Source organism: Phallusia mammillata, chromosome 4 (genome assembly GCF_965637545.1).
Source record: "Phallusia mammillata chromosome 4, kaPhaMamm4.hap1.1, whole genome shotgun sequence".
Lineage (NCBI taxonomy): Eukaryota > Metazoa > Chordata > Ascidiacea > Phlebobranchia > Ascidiidae > Phallusia > Phallusia mammillata.
In genome coordinates this window covers 17002150-17021840 of record NC_137255.1, presented here as the reverse complement: position 1 = coordinate 17021840, position 19691 = coordinate 17002150, and the positions used below count along the sequence as shown (strand labels likewise).

Genomic DNA, 19691 nt, shown 5'->3' with positions numbered 1-19691 from the left:
AGGTTATGGATTTAATAAGTACTGTATGTATTAAAAATACTCTGGCAATTAATATTCTGTAATGTTTTAACCGTTGATTAACGATTTGATAATATTTTTGTGAAAGTGTACTTTTGTTAATTTTTATGACGCTTTAAAACTTAAAACGGGTGCTGAAAGGGTGCAGGTGCAAATAGCCCTATATAGGTTTTGAGCAAAACCGAACTTAAACGATTTTCGACGATGCACCGTCCTACATGATGTATGTACGATCGGATACGTTTGGATTATGCGGTTCTTCTTTAAAGGAGACAGCAGAAGCAGCAGTTGCCCTCTTGAATATTTAATGACATAGACTTAGGTTTGTAGCGTAGCATGCTTCGCAGTTTATGACTTGACGAGCTTGTGTGGCTTGGGATTCTCCCGCAGTGACAGTTGGTATTGGTCAATTGCTACTTACGGGCCACCTAGGTGTTGCAAAAGGGTGATCAACGATGCTTGCAGGTGTCAGATGAGCAAGGAAGTCTTCGCTAAAGATCGATATTTTTAGTAATTAATTTGAGGTCTATGCAAGGTCATGACGCAAGAATTGCGTTACAAATTTCATAACCAGATGGAAAATAAGGTTAACGGCAGATTATGCTGCACGTTATGTTCCCAATGGAGAATAATATGCTTCCAAGCATATTCCCGGCGGGTCAAGTTAGGCTTTTTCAGTGAAAAGAGTTACGCTTTCAGTGTTCGTTTTTGCACTATAAGTTACATTTATTCTTCAGGTTAAGTACGAATATTTAGGTTGTTACTGTCGACTACTGTTTATTTGAAACATGTTGAAGAACCGAGACACAGCGTCAAATCCGTATCGTGTTCCTCCTCAACCCACCCCGATGTGGATAAAAGTCTGCATCAGTTGTCTACTGGTCTGCGTTTTGGCACTTATGGGAGCTGTCATCTTTTTAAGTAAGCCTATGGCGCCCGCCATTTTTTAATCCATTATAATTCAATTCAATATTCTTGCCAAATGTTTAGATGCCAAATTGGATATAGCTTAACAGTTTTGGGTCGCGATCAAAATTGCTGGGGATTTTAAATTCTATACCTAAAGGTGACAGATATAAGATTTCTGTTGAATCAAATCTGTCATTTTGTTTAGGTTCGGGTCTAAGTTAAAAAAACACATATAGACTTCATAATAATGCTGATGCGTATAGAATAATAATTAAAACCTCTTGCAGATAGCAAGTTATATAAAAAAGAATCTTGTACGACCGCGCGGTCGTCTGTAAACATTCCCAATTGGTTTATTAACAACAATGTTATTGCACGAACATGGGCGCCGGCACGTAGGGGCAAGAGGGGACACCCCCTCCTTGGAATTTCAAAGTACCGCAAATTACAATATTTTCTCGAAAAACGTGATGACTGAAAAACGATAACGCTCTAAGAAAGGAAGTTAGAATAGTCAAAGCAAATGTCTAAACAAGTGACTTTAACGATATGTGCATTGTTTACGTATCTGGTGTTGTTTCAATAGCCTCTTTCGTTTTTATGCTTTTTCAATAGCCTCTTTCGTTTTAACGGACAAAATGCACGGGTCATAGTTGCGTGGCTGTGCGGGGATTTTTCATCGTTGACGCAAATCTACTGCATATATTTTATGCCATGTGTACATAATTACTTGATATAGTAATCTATCCCTGCAAGTGTGTATTTGTCAAAATTTGACCCCCCTAGAAAAAATTTTGCCGGTGCCCATGTGCACGAATTTACAAATGATACCTAATGATGTCATAATAGCTTTAGTTTATACAGTGAGGTAAGAACCTTTTGGAAAAACTTGGGCACTTGTGTAAGGTGATAACGACGTCACTGCGAAGACGAATAAACAATGGTCTCGAATGTGTCGTAAAATCTAAAACAAACAACGCGTGTCACCGTCTAATTGCGTTGAGGAAATCTCGGGCACTATTACGTCAACAAAGAACTCATTGATCGGGCTTGACCTCAGCGGATTCGGAAAACGCAATTTCAAGGTCCACCCTCCGCGACATTGCTTTTAGCCAACATCAAAACAAAATCGATTGCCGATTTCATGTTGTGCGACCCACGCTTTACACTCCTGTGTGGTAGTGGTTAAGATTATTTGACGTTTTTTAGGCATGTCTGGGGCGTATTTTGTTTTCAACAGGCGTTATACGTGCCTCATAATAAATTTAGTCAACAAATAATTAAGTTCGACGAACATGCAATCTTAGCCTAAAAAACACGATTTGGTGATAGTAAACTATATATTGTGACTTAAGTTTAAATATTGCCAAGTTGAGCGCAACATACAATTTGCTAAATAACCAGATGAAGGCGGGCATTACATTGTTGTTTTATTCCAATCGGTTTGAAAGCTTTATCGCCATGACTTCTCAATTTGTCATCGCTATGTTTTCTCACCACTAACCAACATGCATTATTATCGACAATTAATCGATTATCTTCTGTCAATGGCAAGAATATACAAAATAATTGAACAATGAACAGCAATCCCAGATGAAGGAAACGCGCCCAGCTAGGTGTTTTACGCAAATTATATAATATTTTAAATGATTAGAAGCTCAAATTGTTTGTTTTGACGCCAAAGTAAATTCACAACAGTAATAGTAGTTTTGCTACTTCATCAAAAGTCTACTTGCAAGACCCGTAAAACTCGCATCTATAGGACGTCTCTTCAAATATTAATGCGGTGGGCATAAATAATTGAGAGTTGTGACTGTACTTTGGAAGACAGCAAAGTGCATTGTTTTATTCACTTTATGTCGCGAACGCCGTCTGGCGCCGCTGGTCGACTTGGGGAGGAAACATCTGTGCCTTGCCCGTTCCTCCCGAACACGTTGCTGTCAGAAATCGATACAGTATTTTGACATCTGAATTTACTGCGGGCGGCGATGTTCTTTCGTAGGTGTAGAGATTTTCATTTGGTCAAATAAACTGTTTATCGTACATATTGTATAAACATTAAAAAAAAAAAAATTTAGCAAAAAGTACGAAAATGTTGACAACGAATTTCGCTTGCTTGTTGAATATAATGGACCAGTGGCCGCAAAGAGCGACATACTTTCCCCCCAAAAAAATTTCTGTTGCAAAAATGACTAAATCTCCTGTCGAAAATTCGTATAAACTCGCTTATTCGTACATCAGATAAAAAAAGAGATCGCAGTCTTCAGCCCCATGCTGACCGTAATATTCCGGCCCCCGAATCTACGGGTACATGTTATCAGCCTGTTTCACAGTTAGACAAAACAAGGCTTCAGGTCGATTGTGTAACCGCTGAACATTTTCGCGCATTTAATATTACGTTGGGCAATTTGACAATTGCACATATTTGCAAATCATTGCATCAATACAACTATCTTTTCGGCAGTGATGGTTCCCCAGTGCACACAAATATGTGAAGCGCCACCAGTCAATGGAGAAAAGACCCAACCATTTCGCGATGGAAGTCGAAGAGAAGTGGCGATGGCTGACCAAGGATCAAAACAACAGTCTACGAAGCAAAACGAAGGGATCAAAGGTCTCGTTGAGCGTGTTGGTGATCTGACAGCCACAGTCCTGGATCTGAAGTCCCGTGTTTCCAGGTGAGAACTGTAAATTATTTTGCCTATTTTGACTGTGGTTCAGTTCACAATTATGTTCAGGTTGTCAGGAAAATCATCACATAAATTTATAAGCTATGAGGTTTTTAACAAAACTTTGAATGCTTGGAAAATAGAAGTGTCTGCAGGCTTCCAATGCGACCGACTTTGTTTGACACACACACAAAAAAACTGCATTGAGTTTGCTAACTTAAATTACAGTTTAAGGTATATAAGATTCTGAAACACTCTTGGGATTGCGCATACATTATCACGTGACACTCGAGTAATCCGTTTTTCTTTGTTTATCGAAACGTTAGAATCTCGTAATTCAGGTGCGATCGATGCGCTGAGATGGAAGGTTTATACAATACCATGCATAATTAATTCACCACACGAAACTAATTATTGGTTACCCGCGAATTATAATTTAGAACCACCCGACAAATTATACAAGATGGCCAAATTTTTACACGTTTTTACTTGATGCAAAATGGAAATGCATATTACAAACGCAGAAGACTAAATGCTTAACTATTAACGAAACAATTACAACAAATACGAAGTAAATAAAGCTTTGTTAAAATTGCAAACTATATTTGCTGTTCTTACCAGTTTCGGAACAATACCCTGTTAAAATACAAAAGCTTTAGTTTAATTAAAAAACACATTTCTGTTTGATCACATGGTGTCGCTAGAGTACTATTACTGCGCTATTTGGCACGATCCCAGATAAACATCAAGTGCAGGTCGATTCGGGAATTGTGTAAGTTGATTACTATGCGATGTGCGATCGATACAAGATTGACAACCGACAGAGGCGACGTAAATTACTCCCTTGCTTATCTACAGCGACAGGCATAAAATCGATTTGTCGATTTTTTTTCGCTGTTTGTGCAAAGTTTATGGGGAATGTACTTTGCCCAACGGAATACAAAACACGGCCTTGCTGTACAGATATTGTGCCACAATGCACCAACATGACACAGCAATCTTTTCCTAACAAGTATATTAAAATATTGTGACACAGGCTAAGATTTTTGCAATACAAGCGATTGTTTGTATGTTTAATTATTCTTCGGTGGTTGGCAACGCTTGAATGCGTATAAAGCTTCTCGCTTAGGAAAACACAAATGATCGAGAACGAATTAGAACCCACAACCGCTGCGTTAGCCGCTCAGCCATCAAATACCAAACCAAACCGTTCACTAAATAACCATTTTCCTGTGTCTGTGAAAAACACACACCTATGTGAACAACATTATGTGTGGCCACATTGCTAACGATAATACTGAAATTTACTTTGTAGGCCACAACGTTAAACTTAGTACTTGTAGGTTTAACTTATAGTACCACAATCTTACTCTTACGTTAACGTTAAACTTAATGCCACAATTTTACTCTTTATCTTTGTAGTATCACAAGCATTCAACAACGCATCGAAGCATCAAGTGGTGGATCATCCCGCATGTCTCTCTCACCATCAGAGCTCGCCTCTCTGCGCAAGATTCCCCAGCTCGAATCATTCGCTCGAAGTGAGTTTGCATCCGGTTTTGACGTGCTAGTTCATATTGCAACGCAGCATATATTATTCTTACTGAAATTGTCCAAGTTTATGTACTTAAATTAAATCATCCTTAGCCTAGAGGTGCACCACAGCTCTGCACATGTATTCTATGAAAGGTTTATTGCAGAATAAGTAAACATATAGGTCCTGTATAATCCAAAACCAAGTGAATAAACCTAGGGCAAACAGAATCAACCGTTGACTACAGTATTTTCACAGAATATATATTTTACCAAATGTTTATGGCATCCTCAGTTCCTTATTCAACTAGACTGCTACTGTAGCGTTGATTTCACTTCGAACTAGAGAATACTATATTTTCATATAGGCCCTGCTGACTTTCATCCGCTCATTGAGCGCAAACAATGCTTGTTGACACAAAGCGTAATAATCTAGATGATGACGTCATAAACATTTAAGATTGTTTGATAAACATTTTTCTCAATTAAATTCTCTTCTACATTGAATCAATGAGGCATAACTTAAATTTAGAAGTCTATATATTTTGACATAAAAATCAATTCCAATGTCTCACAACTGTAATTAACAAACAACAAACATGGAGCCAATCTAGCTACTAAATAAAGCACTTTTGTTGAAGACTCTATATGTAAAGATGATTTTTGCCACATTATTCACGGCCACATGTTAGAAATACATATTATAAAAATATAACATGCGTTGATTTTGTGCTACAGATCTTGATGCAAAACTTACAAGACACATTAACGGAGACCAAGACGGTAAGTCTTATTAGCAAATTTTAAAATTCTAGTAGAACACATCTTTATAAGCAACAGCCTTACAGTCTCCTAAACTAACACACTATTTAAATGCGCAGCTGATTCCGGTCAAGCAAAATATCCCGAACCGTGCAAAAGTGGCCATTACCGGTTCGGTGTACATTGCTACGCAATTGCTGACGCCAGATTAAATCAAGAAGCTGCAAAGAATTGGTGTGAACAAGATTTTGGAAATCAAGCAAGTCTTGCTATCATCAAAGACCGTCTTACCCAGGTAAAAACGTTAAAAATGTTCAAATTTCATGGTTTTGCATAGCCTTCAACAAGTTTTCCTTTTATATGGCAAGAGTCGCATTGTTTTGCAGCCTATTGTTTTGGATGCCTCATTTGAATTAAATTTAAAAAGGCGGAAAACGCAATCGTTATTTCTCGTAAAGCTGTGAAGAAAATGTGTTACTATGGGGCATTGAAAAACAATTGTAAAGTCACATTGCTGTTTATACAAATTTCAGGATTTTATTTCAAGCAAATTGGCGGATCGTTTGAGAACATACTGGATAGGAATTGAGCGTCAGTCCACCGCCCCAGCAAGTTTTTCTAATTATCCTTCGTCTACTTTGGCCTCTCTAGCGCCATCTGCTGTTCGGGCAGGGCAGTTCGAATACAACGACGGTACCAGGGTGCAACGAAACGTTTGGCAAATGTGGCGCCCAGTAACCAGCGCCGACGACGTCAGTGGCGCTCAATCCAAGGACTGTGCTCAACTGGCCTACGACAGAGCTACATCACAATGGCGCTGGGAGGAAAAGTTGTGTTCAGATCGAACCGGTTACATATGCCAGTACTACATAATGGCGTCATAAGAGATTGGCACCATTTAAGAAAGAGGAGTTTAAGACGATATTGTTCCGTGACGGTGTTGTGTAAAAATGCTGGTATTTTTTCGCTGGTGACTGCTCAACCATGCTTCCTTACCGCATACGGAACAGTAAACGATTGTGCACGTCGGTGTCCTTTTAAAGGCGATGCTGTGTACTTTGCTATATTTTAAAACGTTAGTTTGCTGTGGTAATCTTTTTATAATATTTTTGCAGCAAAACTAAGTTTCGTCAACAATTATCATACAGTGTAACGACACAAATGCCACAGCACAAGTAATTTTATGCCAATGTCTACAATCTGAACAACAGAAACCAGTTTGTTTTCCCGGGAATTTGTAGCCTATAAGCTGTTGCATTAAAGCTTGTGTCATGACCTCTATTTTACCTTTGGTTAGGTGTTTTCTTTTTGTACATACAGTTTTTCACATTTCTCTGCCTTCGTCACATGTTTATGTTGTTGGTGATGCGCGTTTTACCTGCAGTAAAAGTTTTAACACGCTTTTGTGGGCTTTCTGTTTTCATAAAAAGTCCGAATATAAGTTGTCGGACTGACAAAGCTAGACATGTATGTAACGGATAGAAGAGCATTGTTACACACACAAAGCTTCATAAATGTAACGGATAGAATCAAAAATTTTCAAAATATTAACGTACTGCTTACAGTTAAAGTGATTACAGTTAACAAAAAAAGCTAGATCAAAAATTGTACACAAGACAAATTTTCAAGACGAAACGCTGAAACTACACCGCGTGTCTAGCCATATGTTGTGTATGACTTTTTCTTTGGTCGTATTGCGCACTATGAGATTTCAATATTATCGCATCTGTTAAGTGCTAGTAATGTCACAATAACAATGAACGAAACTTAAACGTTGTATCTGTTGTCAATTTCAGTTGCAAAAATTGCTACTAACGATTTAAAAAAATATTGCATCCTAAATGTACGTTTTTAACGCATGTAATCTACAATCAGTCGTATTATTTATTGCTTTTCCTGGTATTCACAAACTTACCTTATGTACCGACTAGGCGACTACCGAATCTACATTAAATAAAGAAAAAACGCAGCGCGCTGTGGCAGTCCGGATTGAACTTTTTTTAGGTTCATAACATTCATAGGTTCGACTTTTTATTTGCTTTTCAATAAAAGGTTGCGGTTAAACAGCGTTGTAAGGAAGAAAAAGAGGCGTTTGTTGATATTTATTGTGATTTGTAGTTGAAATTTCATAATCGTGCTATATAAGGCATAATCTGTACTAGCGTACACGCATAAAGAAAATTTGATTCAAGAAACAGTTAACGGGGCGCTTTACGTTGCAATAAAAAAATCGATTTTATTTTCAAGAAAAGTATATATACAGTGGTAAATACAGTGGTATACAGTGGATTGTGTAACTGCTCAGGCATACTGTTTTTTAGGCATAAAAGTTTATACATTTAATACAGCGTTTCTTGATGTTGCATAGCCTACATACAGTGGTGGGATTCAGCCGGTTCGCACCGGTTCTATAAAACCGTCTCACGAAATTTTATGAGATCAGCGAACCGGTTAGCATTACTGTTTACTGTCAATGGACTTTTTGCAACAGAACTGGATAAAAAATATGACTTTGGTGATAGAACCGGCTGACAAAAAAATTGAATCCCACCACTGCCTACATATGACAATAGCTACATGATATTTTGGCTTAATAGAGACATATCTACCTATGTATTTAATGTACTTTACAATTATCTGATTTTTTTAACTTCAAAATTCTCTTTGATGCTTGGCGAATATTTATTCTGGAACCACCCAGTGTTTTTTTTTTCTGAAATGACTCCTGTGCAACTAAGAAAAATGTCAGGTGCATGTTTCTGTGCCATTTAAAGTGTGCCTGGCCACATTGATTCATTACAGGTCAAGTTAGTTGTTCTCAATTTTTAAGTCTGTGTTGTGTTGTACTGCTCTTTTGACATCTTACTTATTTAAAAGCTTGGGCAAGGGCACCTGTCTGCTTGTTGTATTGTTGTACTGGTGCCTAAATGTGAGGTACCAGTCAATATCTGACTGTAATTGGCAGAGCAGTTTAAATACTTGTTTAATTGTCTGCCTAAAAGGGTGAGCCCTTGTCTGCTTTTTTAATCACCATTAAGAAAATTTTGTTATTTAAACTTATGATATAGATAAAATTCCTTTGCATTTGCATTATTTTAAATCACATTTGTTAAATTGTGTTTGTTCCGCTGGCAGAAGTTTGTAGCAACTAGCAATGAACAAGACACAATGATAAATTTTGAATTAATACCTAAAATAAGATACTTTATTTTGTTGCAAATTAAATATTTTATTTTTAGTGACAGTTGCATTTGGCTTACATAACTTAGATGAAAGTAACATAATCTTAACTATAATAAAGCTTCACCGCACATTTGGTTTGATTTCGAAATGATGGAAGGCTCCAGTAATGGAGCAAGCAGACCAAGTTCTGGGGGTAAGTTGTATGTGTCTGTTGTATATAACTAGATGCAAATTTTTTTATGAGATAAATTTTAGCATGATTTGTATTTTTTGCTGTTGTAACACTGACTTTATAATTAGGGCGAAGAAGACTAAGAGGAGTGAAATTTCCAATAAAAATGCCAGACCCAGTTCAGGTACAATTTAGAATGTAGCAAATAATTTAATTCGTTTATCTGCAAAAATAGCTAAAAATTGTGCTGTAAAACATGTTTTAATCAGTGGTGGGATTCAGCCGGTTTGCACCGGTTCTATAGAACCGTCTCACAAAATTTTATGAGATCAGCAAACCGTTTAACATTACTGGTTACTGTCAATGAACTTTTTGTGACAGAACCAGCTGGAAAATATGACTTTTGTGATAGAACCGACTAACAAAAAATTTCAAACCCACCACTGGTTTTAATTGTAATTTACCTGAAATACTTACTTATGCTTTAACTAACAGAGTATATCAGGAGGTTGTTCAAGTCCTTTTGTGCATTGTGTATCTTTCTCAGTGAATCAACAACCTTATTGTGAATATTATTTATTTGCATTACAGCAGCCGCAGCCTTCTTCCAAGGTTCCACAAAAGCCTCACTCACGAATGCATATAGGTGGTAACGATGTTGACATTAGAGCTGATGATCTTACTGTTATTGAAGAGCTGGGAAGAGGTGCATATGGTGTTGTAGAAAAGGTCAGTTGAGCTACTTCATGAATGTTTGCTAGAAAGAAAATTGATTTTGTTAGCAGAATGTTTGTTTTGTGAGGAGGAATCTTTCCATTTTGTGGACTTTGTGTCGTATAGGGTAATTTATGGAATTGCCAATGCAAATGGAAAACAAATTTATGATTACAGATGAAGCACAAGACTTCTGACAACATAATGGCAGTGAAAAGAATAAGGGCTACATTAAATTCCCAAGAACAAAAGCGCCTGCTTATGGATTTGGATGTCGCTATGCGTTCAGTTGATTGTGAATATACTGTAAGTGTCACTGTAGTGATAAACCTGTTCAGTTGTATTATTCACATGTCTTAAAATGTGCCTCAAATGCTTTTACCCAATTATGGTAAATAATATTTCACGCAACGATCAATTTTTTGCCTAATTTTGGTTATTCACATGCCATAAATGCTACAACATTTTAGGTAACATTCTATGGGGCATTGTTTCGTCAAGGAGATGTATGGATATGTATGGAGGTCATGGATACATCTCTTGATCAGTTCTATAAAAAGGTATCGAATGGGCCATAGAATTTAGACACATAGAATTTGAAAAATTTACCTGCTTTTAATAAAACTGTTATAAATTGTATGTGGAAAATTGTAACACCATGTGTGTTTATGTGTCACATTGTAAATGTTATTTCTTTGGCTTAAATATTATAGAACAGGAAACTAACCCTTTCACTTTTAAGGTCAAAGATCGCGGTCTTACTATTGGTGAAGATGTACTGGGCCTTATTGCTGTATCTATTGTCAAGGCACTTCGGTATCTGCAAGAAACCTTGCATGTGATTCATCGGGATGTGAAACCATCAAATGTTTTACTCAACAAAGAAGGTGAGTCAACTTTTTAATTTTTTTAAATTATGTAACTTTCGAAACCAATACGGACAAAAACTCTATTGGCAACAAATTATTTTGGGTTTTCGCCACATTTTTGTCTCAAAATCAATTGATTGAATAAACCAGACACTGTTATTTTAGAATTACATAACAGCCCAGTCATGTACAGAATGTTGGTCCATCTGAATATGATTATTTACACAAGTATGTGACAGTTCAGAATAGGGGAGCCGACTTGAGGAAACCATAAGCATCAGGTTACCTTTGTGTTTTTAAGCAAACAAAGCCATAGAAGGCCTAGGTTGAAATGATAGGCACAAGACTGATAAATCTTATGTTGTAAACACCCTTTCTCCTATCAAGGTGATAGGAAAATTTGTCAACAGGTGCAGCCCTCCCAGGCACCATTTAGTTGATGTTGTATGTTTATTATTTGAAACTTCTTAAAGCCTAAGTGAGGGGGTGGTAATGATTTGTTAAGCAAACTTCCAGCTTATAGTAAACAACTTGGACTTATTTGCTTGCATATACTTGTATAATTTATGTTTCATAACATCAATTGTGAGTGTTCCTGTTGTTTTGGTATACATGCAAATCGTTCAGAAGAATGTGTGGTGCTTTGGTCAGAGTATATAAACGCACAAGACAATCACATATTCCCCAAGCACTGCACATTGGACAACAACAATTGCTGCAATTGTATAGCTAGCACTGTCTTATGCATATATTATTTAGTGGTAATTGTTTTGTTTTTTTCAGTATTTGCCTGTAAGATAATTTTTTTGTGATGTCTGTTTTTTGTTGCAATTTCGCTTGAATCCTGTTCCCAGAATCCAAAGGTCACATTGAGTACCGGACCCTTTTCAATGCAGGACTAATCTAACATTTGTTTCAAAAGCTGGGCATTTAACTCTTCTTTGCAAGCACCTTATATTCCGAATTGCATTTAAACGGACGGCTTTTATAATTATGAAGTCCATTGAGCCCACACAGCATTTCATGGTCCATTCCTCGCTGAAATATCAAAATCAAAATATGGGCTTAAATACACGTCGTCGCTATGCCAGTGACGCCCAGTGGCGTGGATTGGAATGCAAGGAATGTGGCGAGTCTATCACGTGTCACTCGGAAGCACGTGCTCCCACATCCTTGTGTCGTTTGTATTAAAGTCTATAGTGATCACTTGTTTGGGTACCTTTGTTATGTACAGTCTGCGATGAAAAGGATACCCTTTGTTTAAAGTGAAAAATGTATTCTAACCACCCTTTGTCATTAAAATCATCATTTTGGTACATACTCGCAATGAACCCGAATGACCCTTATTGTTTTGAGTAAAAGTGTCAAACAAAAGTTTTGTGACCTTGATAAGTTTCAATGATAATGATATGGAAATTCCCAATACGTTGCTGCAAAGAAATTCGACTTTAAATATCTCTTGCTTCGTTTCTGAGGCCCTTGAGGTTATATTGCACCAAGAAAGTGGAATGCGATTCAACACCACTGGCGGTGGGTTTCGATTTCCCTGAAAGCATGGTCATGCTGTTTTGTTACGTTCTGCATTCATCAAACCCACACCTAAGCATGCTGTTCTGCTTCCTTAGCACTATTCCTTGAATCTAAAAGGCAGACATAGGCCTATGTCCCGGCGACTGTATTGCACCCAGCAGAAATGTCACATTTAAACCCTATGTGCAAGGCAATCAGGCATCTTCAAACACTTGATGCAATGTTTTGATTTATTTAGAATTTTAATTTCGAATTGGAAAAGCATCCTGTCGGGCGTTTTGACGTACGGTATGTTTCGGGATTGATCTATAATTGCAATTATTTTGGCGTTCGGTTGTGCTTGGTATTTGATGATTACATGTGGATGGGTTCAACTTTTTCCCATGCAAGCACCCGTGACAGTGTATGTTTATTACAATCGCGCCTTGCAATACCGAACGTCGGGGTATCACTGTAAACAGAGTAGTTAAAGTTTTTGTCGACCACCTCCTACAGACTGGCGCCGATTAGTTCCGACCCCGAGCTTGTTCTGTTATTAGGTTTCTCCGACAGCAAGGCTTAGCACCGTGCCTTTGCAAAACCGCACCTTTACCTTAACGACAAAGAACGGGGTTTTATTTCGCCTTTCTCGCTTCGCTGCCAACGTAAACAGCTTCTAGCTCAAAATGCTTGGTCTATCATTACCAAAACAAGCTATCAGTTTACACAGACGCCTGCCACGACGAGATACGTTTATCCCCTCGTCCCTGTGTTTCTAGGCAAACAATTAGGTGAGTCAGAGTTATAACAGTTTGTATTGTGGTGAAATAGGGTGCTTAACTTTTCTGTGTTCTTGTTTTTAGGTTTCCCTTTGTACTTTGTGGGTTCTTTCCGTTAAACAAAACTGTCTATTTATGTTTAGGATTTTGTGCCGGGACTCGCGCCGCTTTGTTTTGGTAGTTTGACTGAACGGAGAAAAACCAAAATATATAGTACCATGTAGATTTTGTAACGCTGGTGTATTTTTGATATTCCTTAGTCGCAGCAAACAAAACCGAACGTGCGATTGTTTTTCATCGCTGTTGGCAACACACAAAGTTAAACCCAAAACGCGCGATGAATCGTTGTTTGTCTCAGTCATGCGTGATCGAATGAAGGGAACAGTAGGCTTAATATTTCGCCAGACGACGCGTCTACGCTAATCCTGCCGTTGGCCAACAATCGCGCTGATAATTAAGCGCCTCAGTAAATCGCCTATTGTCCTGTGCCCTACACCAAAACCCACAGCAGCCAAAGCCGGCTTTGATTCAACGAACGCGCGGTTTTAGTTCTCTCGACTTCGGAGATTAAACCGCGATCCTGTTACAAATTGACCTCGTTTTGGTGTCCCGGAAGTCACGTGACAACCGGAGGCGAGATGCTTCGTCCACAGGATGGTTGGCAAAACGCAATGATGTTGCCCGCGTGCAACCGCGACGCGCGTCACAATGTTGCGGTGTGTGACGTATGAATGGGGTGCTTGTGGCTCACATACACGCGCTTTGTTGCTGAGCAGTTGTGGGCGACGCATCTATTTTCGGTTCCGTGGCGAACAGAGGCGCAAAGAGAATGTGCGGATGCATGAAAATGTCACGCCCCGCGCCCGGACAGTGCTTTGCCTGTCGGTTCGACCTTTCGACGACAAACAAACCGGCATTGACGACGAAAACTGCTCACCGCCGCCGGGCTCCCCCGATGCGCTTTTGTTTGAATTGAGCTCCTCTGTCTGTCTGTTCGTGCTTTCATGCCCTTGTGACTCTTCCGAAGACTTCTGACGCAAATTGTTCGATACTGTTTTTGTAGTTAGCCGCATTCCGCGACGGATACGGACAAGGGTGTCGTCTATCGAATATTCGAAATTCTTGCTGTGGCATTTAGATTAGCTCTGATGAAGTCCAACAGTGCTTGTATTCATTTAGCTTTGCGAGGCAGAAAAGGAAAGTACAATGTAAAGTCCCAGCTGCAGTGTTTTTATTGTTTAATTATTCAGCCCCAAACCAAATATGGTTGTTTCCAAAAAAGATACAGCCAGCCTATAGTATAAAACCCATGTGATACCTCGCTCTGTAGTCTGTCATCAAATGGACAATTACTGTCACTGGATGTGTTTGGTTACGCCACTATTGTCCTTCGTTGGGGGAGATTTGATCTCGTTGTACCAACGGTCAGCTTTCGGGACTTTCCTCCGACTCAGCTGCCTTTATTGTTTGCAACAAAACTCACAACAAAAGGAGAACCGTTGGGTGGTTTTGATGCATATGACCTGTTCGGTTAAATTTTCTGCAACGAGCCCGGGGAAATTCCCTACACACATTTAAAGTTTAAATTTTTTAAGGAGTTTACTTTTGTGCTTCATCCTTCGAATAAAATGAACTGTAGCCTTTATCACACGTTTGAACTTAATCCATATATAAACCAGAATTATAAGTCAGGGCTTTTCGGCTTAACTATGGGCTTGTCTCGGGCTTTGATTTTAGAAAAGAATGGGCCTAATATGGGCCTGAATGTCAACATTGCTTCGTATATATTATATTTTTACGTTTTTTGCACGAACAAGCCAGATGTGGATTAGATTGTTTCGCACGTACATGTCATTGCGTTTTTGGTTTATTTGGTAAACAGTTTTCGGGCTTCCGTTAGGTGTGGATCGGATTTACCCTAGCACTTTCGGGTTCAAGCATTAAATTTGAAACAACTGCAATTTTGGCACTGACAGCAACCATAGGCCATTTTGTTGCGATAAGCTTTTGATTTGGAAGGAAAAACTACGTTACCAGGTTAACACATCTAAGGTTATTTATCCTTGTGTCAGCCAAGCTCCTGTTCTGTTATTTCTTTGCCTGCGGTTGCATTGTTGGAGGCGGCATTGCTAAGTCGACCTCTTCAACTTCCATATTTGCAAGTCTCTCTGTGACTTAGCATGCTCCGACGTCACACATGTGCCTCCGTGTGCTGAGTCATCAGTGTTTGTTGCAGGAAAAGTCACTGGAATAAATGATTGCAATTGCAGACTTTTTTGCGCAAACCCCTTTCTTGCAGATTATGATAACAACCGACCATATTTGATAACACAGCTGGTAATAGAGTTGATTTACAAGCGAAAATATTTTTTTCACTAATCAAACAGGCAAGAATAAATCAAAAACAAGCGAGCAAGGCATTGGTTAAACCTTTAGGACACAAGTTTTCGACCATGATTTTTAAAGAGTTTCTCTCCGTTTGATTTTAAAGATTCTGTTTAACTCCCAATTTCTTTGACGCCTTAATGCTCTACTTCTCGCAAAACTTTGCTTACTTATATTTACCCTGTAAACGATGGGTTGTTTTTAAACTGTACACGTTGTTTTAAAATCTATCTTTTTATTGACGCAGGGCAAGTGAAACTGTGCGACTTCGGCATTAGCGGACAGCTTGTCGACTCCCTGGCCAAAACGATCGACGCCGGCTGCAAACCATATATGGCCCCTGAGCGTATCGACCCTGCCAAGAACAAGCAGGGTTACGATGTGAAGAGTGACGTCTGGAGCCTCGGCATCACCATGATCGAAGTTGCAACCGGGGACTTCCCCTACGATACCTGGAAGAATCCCTTTCAGCAGTTAAAACAGGTTAGTGATCTTGAGATTAGTGCAGTGGTCGTTAGAAGGGTTTTAGGCCAGTGGCTCTTAACAGGGGCGAATGTAGCCCCTAGGCTAGGGGCAGTGTTTTTTTAAGGTGTTTTGGGGGACCGAAACGGTCCCCCAAATTTCTCCAGCGGTTTCCCAAAATTTGCCAGTAGCCTAATAAATAATTCGTTTAAGCAAATATGGCTATTTTTGGTATTTAAATGAAACACTTGCGGTCTCTTAAAACTACTTAGCGGTCACCCAAACCAAACCTTAAAAAAACCCTGGCTAGAGGTATACAAAGTAGAAAACAGGAGGTACGAGATCGGGTGTTAAGCTAACGACAGTGTTGGCTAATTCGTGAAAAGGTAAAGTTTCATAATCGTTTACAATATTTATCGATAAAGCTACAAACATAATAGTTTCAAACTTTCAACGTAATACACCAAGACCCGGTTAGTGAAAGTGGGTGTAACCTTGCGTTGCCTTTACCTTTGCTATAACGACACCTTGGAAAGTTACAAAGCCCTGTGTGGTAACATTTAAATGGGTTTTGGTGAAAGCTTTTGAAAATTGTGTGTTTAGCAAGTATTTTGGTACTTGTATCTTATGCACTTTAAAGGGTCTATATCCATGTAATTTGGGCGACGCATAAGATACCACAACGGACATGAAACTAACCGATATCCGTCCACAACCGGTAATTCGGCATGATGTAGGATACCAAACTTCTGTGTTCTTGCAGGATTTAAATTCCCGTCGACTCATACGCGCGATATAAGTAACGCCCATAGCGATTTTGCTTTTAGTTCCTTTGTTGTTTTAAACAATACGTAGCTGAATAGATCGGCCCAATTTATGATGGTCCCGAGTTTACTTATTTTAATTACTTGTTTTCGTTGCTCATTTTGATCACAGCTTGGCCTCTTTACTCGTATATTCATTGGCTTGAATAATTTTATACTTAATACATACAACTTTATTAGTATACATTTAAAACTATTAGTCTACAACCATATATCGATATTTCTCTCCTTTGACCCCATTGCATTGTGATAAAATTCCCCGTTCTTCACTGCACAAATTCAGCATGCCAAAAAAGTTGGACAATGGTAAAGTTTGCTCTAAAATCATGTCAGATTTACCTCTAAGTTACTTCCGGTTAAAAGCCTTCGGTTTGAAACAGCGATTTTCGTAATGAAGCATCCTGTTTTTAGGTGGTTGAAGATCCTTCACCGTCGCTCCCGGACAACGCATTTTCGCCCGAACTACACAACTTCTGTCGCTGTTGCCTTAACAAGGATCCAGCGCAACGTCCCAATTACCGCGATCTTGAGGAGCACCCCTTCATACAGTCGCACTTGCGCGAGAACAGACTCAACATTGCATCCTTTATAAGTCTTATTCTCGAATGAGGAGACTTAAGCCCTAATTACGGGACAAACAGTTAAAACAATGCATTTTGCTATGGTCCCTGAAAAGCCAGTCGTTTCTGCCCAAGAGTAATAGTTCGTTCTTTTTACCGTTTGTGTTTGTTCGAGTGACATTTGTCGATTTGATATCTTTACATAATCGCGACGAAATATGTCGAAAACACAAATTCTTTACTCGCACGAAGCTGTTTAACATTAAGAGCTTATTTCGCCTTCGCGGTTTTGCTTCATGATTTGCGACTTTGCCGACTTATTAACAACTTGTGCTGTTTTAAAGACGGCAATCCTTTGCCCTGAATGAACAAATGTTACATCCTTTCTGAGGAGGTTTAGGGTGTTCTCACTATGGTTAGGCTATTATGTTTTTTACGTTTTGTCCTATTGACAATCAGCAGGCCGTTCCCCATTTTAATGCCGTTTTATTCCAGCAGCCTCGCCTCATATCTGTGTTCAAGTTTTGGCAAAATTTTGTGGCCTCAGCAGTCCTAACATCCCGTTTCATATATTGTGTAGGTCCTTATAATTGCGATCCATTTAGCAAAATCCGGACTCGATCCCTTTCAGCCTGCATCGCCCAACGTCTCAACGGGCCGTCACGCCCCGCTTAACTTCCTTTTTCGTTTTTCTCTCGCCTGTTTGCTTTGTGGTCGCCAGTCGTATTCCTTATGCCGATCTGTCAACCGCGTGCGTCCGGGTTGGTGTCAAAAACCAGTCCTTCCTCGCCACCATTACCCTAACGTAATTGCCATCGTGTTGCTTATGACATATCCCCCATTGGATTTTAGCACTCATTTAAATGCGACAGAGCTGTGGTGTGATTGCCACCACGTGGCCAAATTGTTCTTCTGTACCTCGATCATGTTCAGCGAAAAAACTTTGCCTGCGAAAGTCTGTCAAACTATGTTCCGCCGTTAATCATGTAGGCATGTGGCAAACACAATTATGCACACTAAATGCCTTAACAAAGGGGAATAAAAATATGTTTATAGTATTTGTGCGTTTGAATTTTAATTACATTGCTTTGAAACGGATTGAATAATTTTCCACATTTGATTGATCTGCTCTCATACATCTAATCGCGTTTTTTGTTTTTTAAAACAATGCCTGACAAAGTAGACGAAACGAATAGGAGTATTATAAAGTGTTAAATTTGTATTTTTTGAAAGTCAGTGTGATTTTTATTGTTAGAACCCTAAAAACTTCGTGACAAAAAACACATGTCGCCATAAATGCGCGTTACTGTAGATTTTTACGCTTTCTTTCTCTTTTCACAACACCTTGTTTTTATTGCATCAACCTGTGTCGTTTTGACGATTTTGTGGCTATGATTTATTACATAATGCTAGAAAAATTTTGAGGCAGTTTCCACTTATGTGTTTGCTCAAAGTTTTTTTGTATGAGTTCTACTGTTTTGGCGCATTTTTACTTACTTGATCCAATATTTATGGGGCAAATCTAAATTTAGGTGAAAATTAACAACTGTTTGGTATTATTTGTCAATATTTATACGACGAACTTCCTGAAAATACGATACACGTTATAGGCTGTTTTTGATTTTGGGCTCGTTTTGTCTGATTATGCGGTTATCGCTGTATTTCAAGTGACCGTTTTGTGCCTTTTTTCATCTCGCGCCGGCGAGATTTGTTCATGGCAATTGCTTTCGTTACTCGAAATACAGTTTTAGAAAATTGTCAAGTTTGTTTTTCTTTTTGAAAATAAGCTGGAAAGCCTATTGATTGTTGAGTAATTGCTGAAAGCATTAGGGCGAGGGATAATGTCATGTTTCAGGCACTGGTGCTGATAAACAAAGATTTTTATTCTGTTAACTTGAACGGAAAAACAAGTTTTTTTGGGCTGATACGAGAGAAATTTTAGGCTGGTGTTTAATAGAGTTTATGATGAGATTTTTATATTAGGCTAAAGGCTGATGCCTTTATATAGCGCAAGAAGCGCTCAGTATGATAGTAGGGGACAGCAGTAGGGCAATTTATTAATGTTGTTGTAATCAGAATAGGTTCTCTTTCTTTGCATTGTTGGTAATAAAAACAAATATATGGGATGGTTGCGTTTAACGTTTCAGTACATTTTTTTCTTGATTGTAGATATGAATGAGGTGTGCATATTCTCAGTTTTTATTTACTTAAATATTAGTAGTCATGCTTTAGTCTCGAATTATGTGTAGATAAGTAGACCTACAACAGTGCACTTTAATATGGTGGCGGGAAATCCCTTATTTAATCAATCAGTTTAATTGGTTGAATAATGATTGACTTAGC

General features: G+C 38.7%; 2 protein-coding genes across 2 annotated transcripts; both read left to right on the top strand.

The window, feature by feature from the left end:
- The first annotated feature begins 736 nt into the window (after positions 1-736).
- On the top strand, positions 737-7292 carry LOC145223088 (uncharacterized). The gene is made up of 6 exons (XM_080089408.1): positions 737-939; positions 3392-3605; positions 5019-5137; positions 5868-5912; positions 6011-6186; positions 6425-7292. Exons 1-6 carry the CDS (start codon positions 807-809, stop codon positions 6773-6775), a joined length of 1038 nt encoding a protein of 345 aa, XP_079945534.1. The 5' UTR covers positions 737-806; the 3' UTR covers positions 6776-7292.
- A 1817-nt stretch (positions 7293-9109) lies between these two features.
- On the top strand, positions 9110-19110 carry LOC145223087 (dual specificity mitogen-activated protein kinase kinase 6-like). Its single transcript, XM_080089406.1, has 8 exons — positions 9110-9267; positions 9375-9430; positions 9838-9975; positions 10138-10266; positions 10431-10520; positions 10703-10847; positions 15750-15985; positions 17200-19110. Exons 1-8 carry the CDS (start codon positions 9222-9224, stop codon positions 17395-17397), a joined length of 1038 nt encoding a protein of 345 aa, XP_079945532.1. The 5' UTR covers positions 9110-9221; the 3' UTR covers positions 17398-19110.
- Positions 19111-19691: the final 581 nt, after the last annotated feature.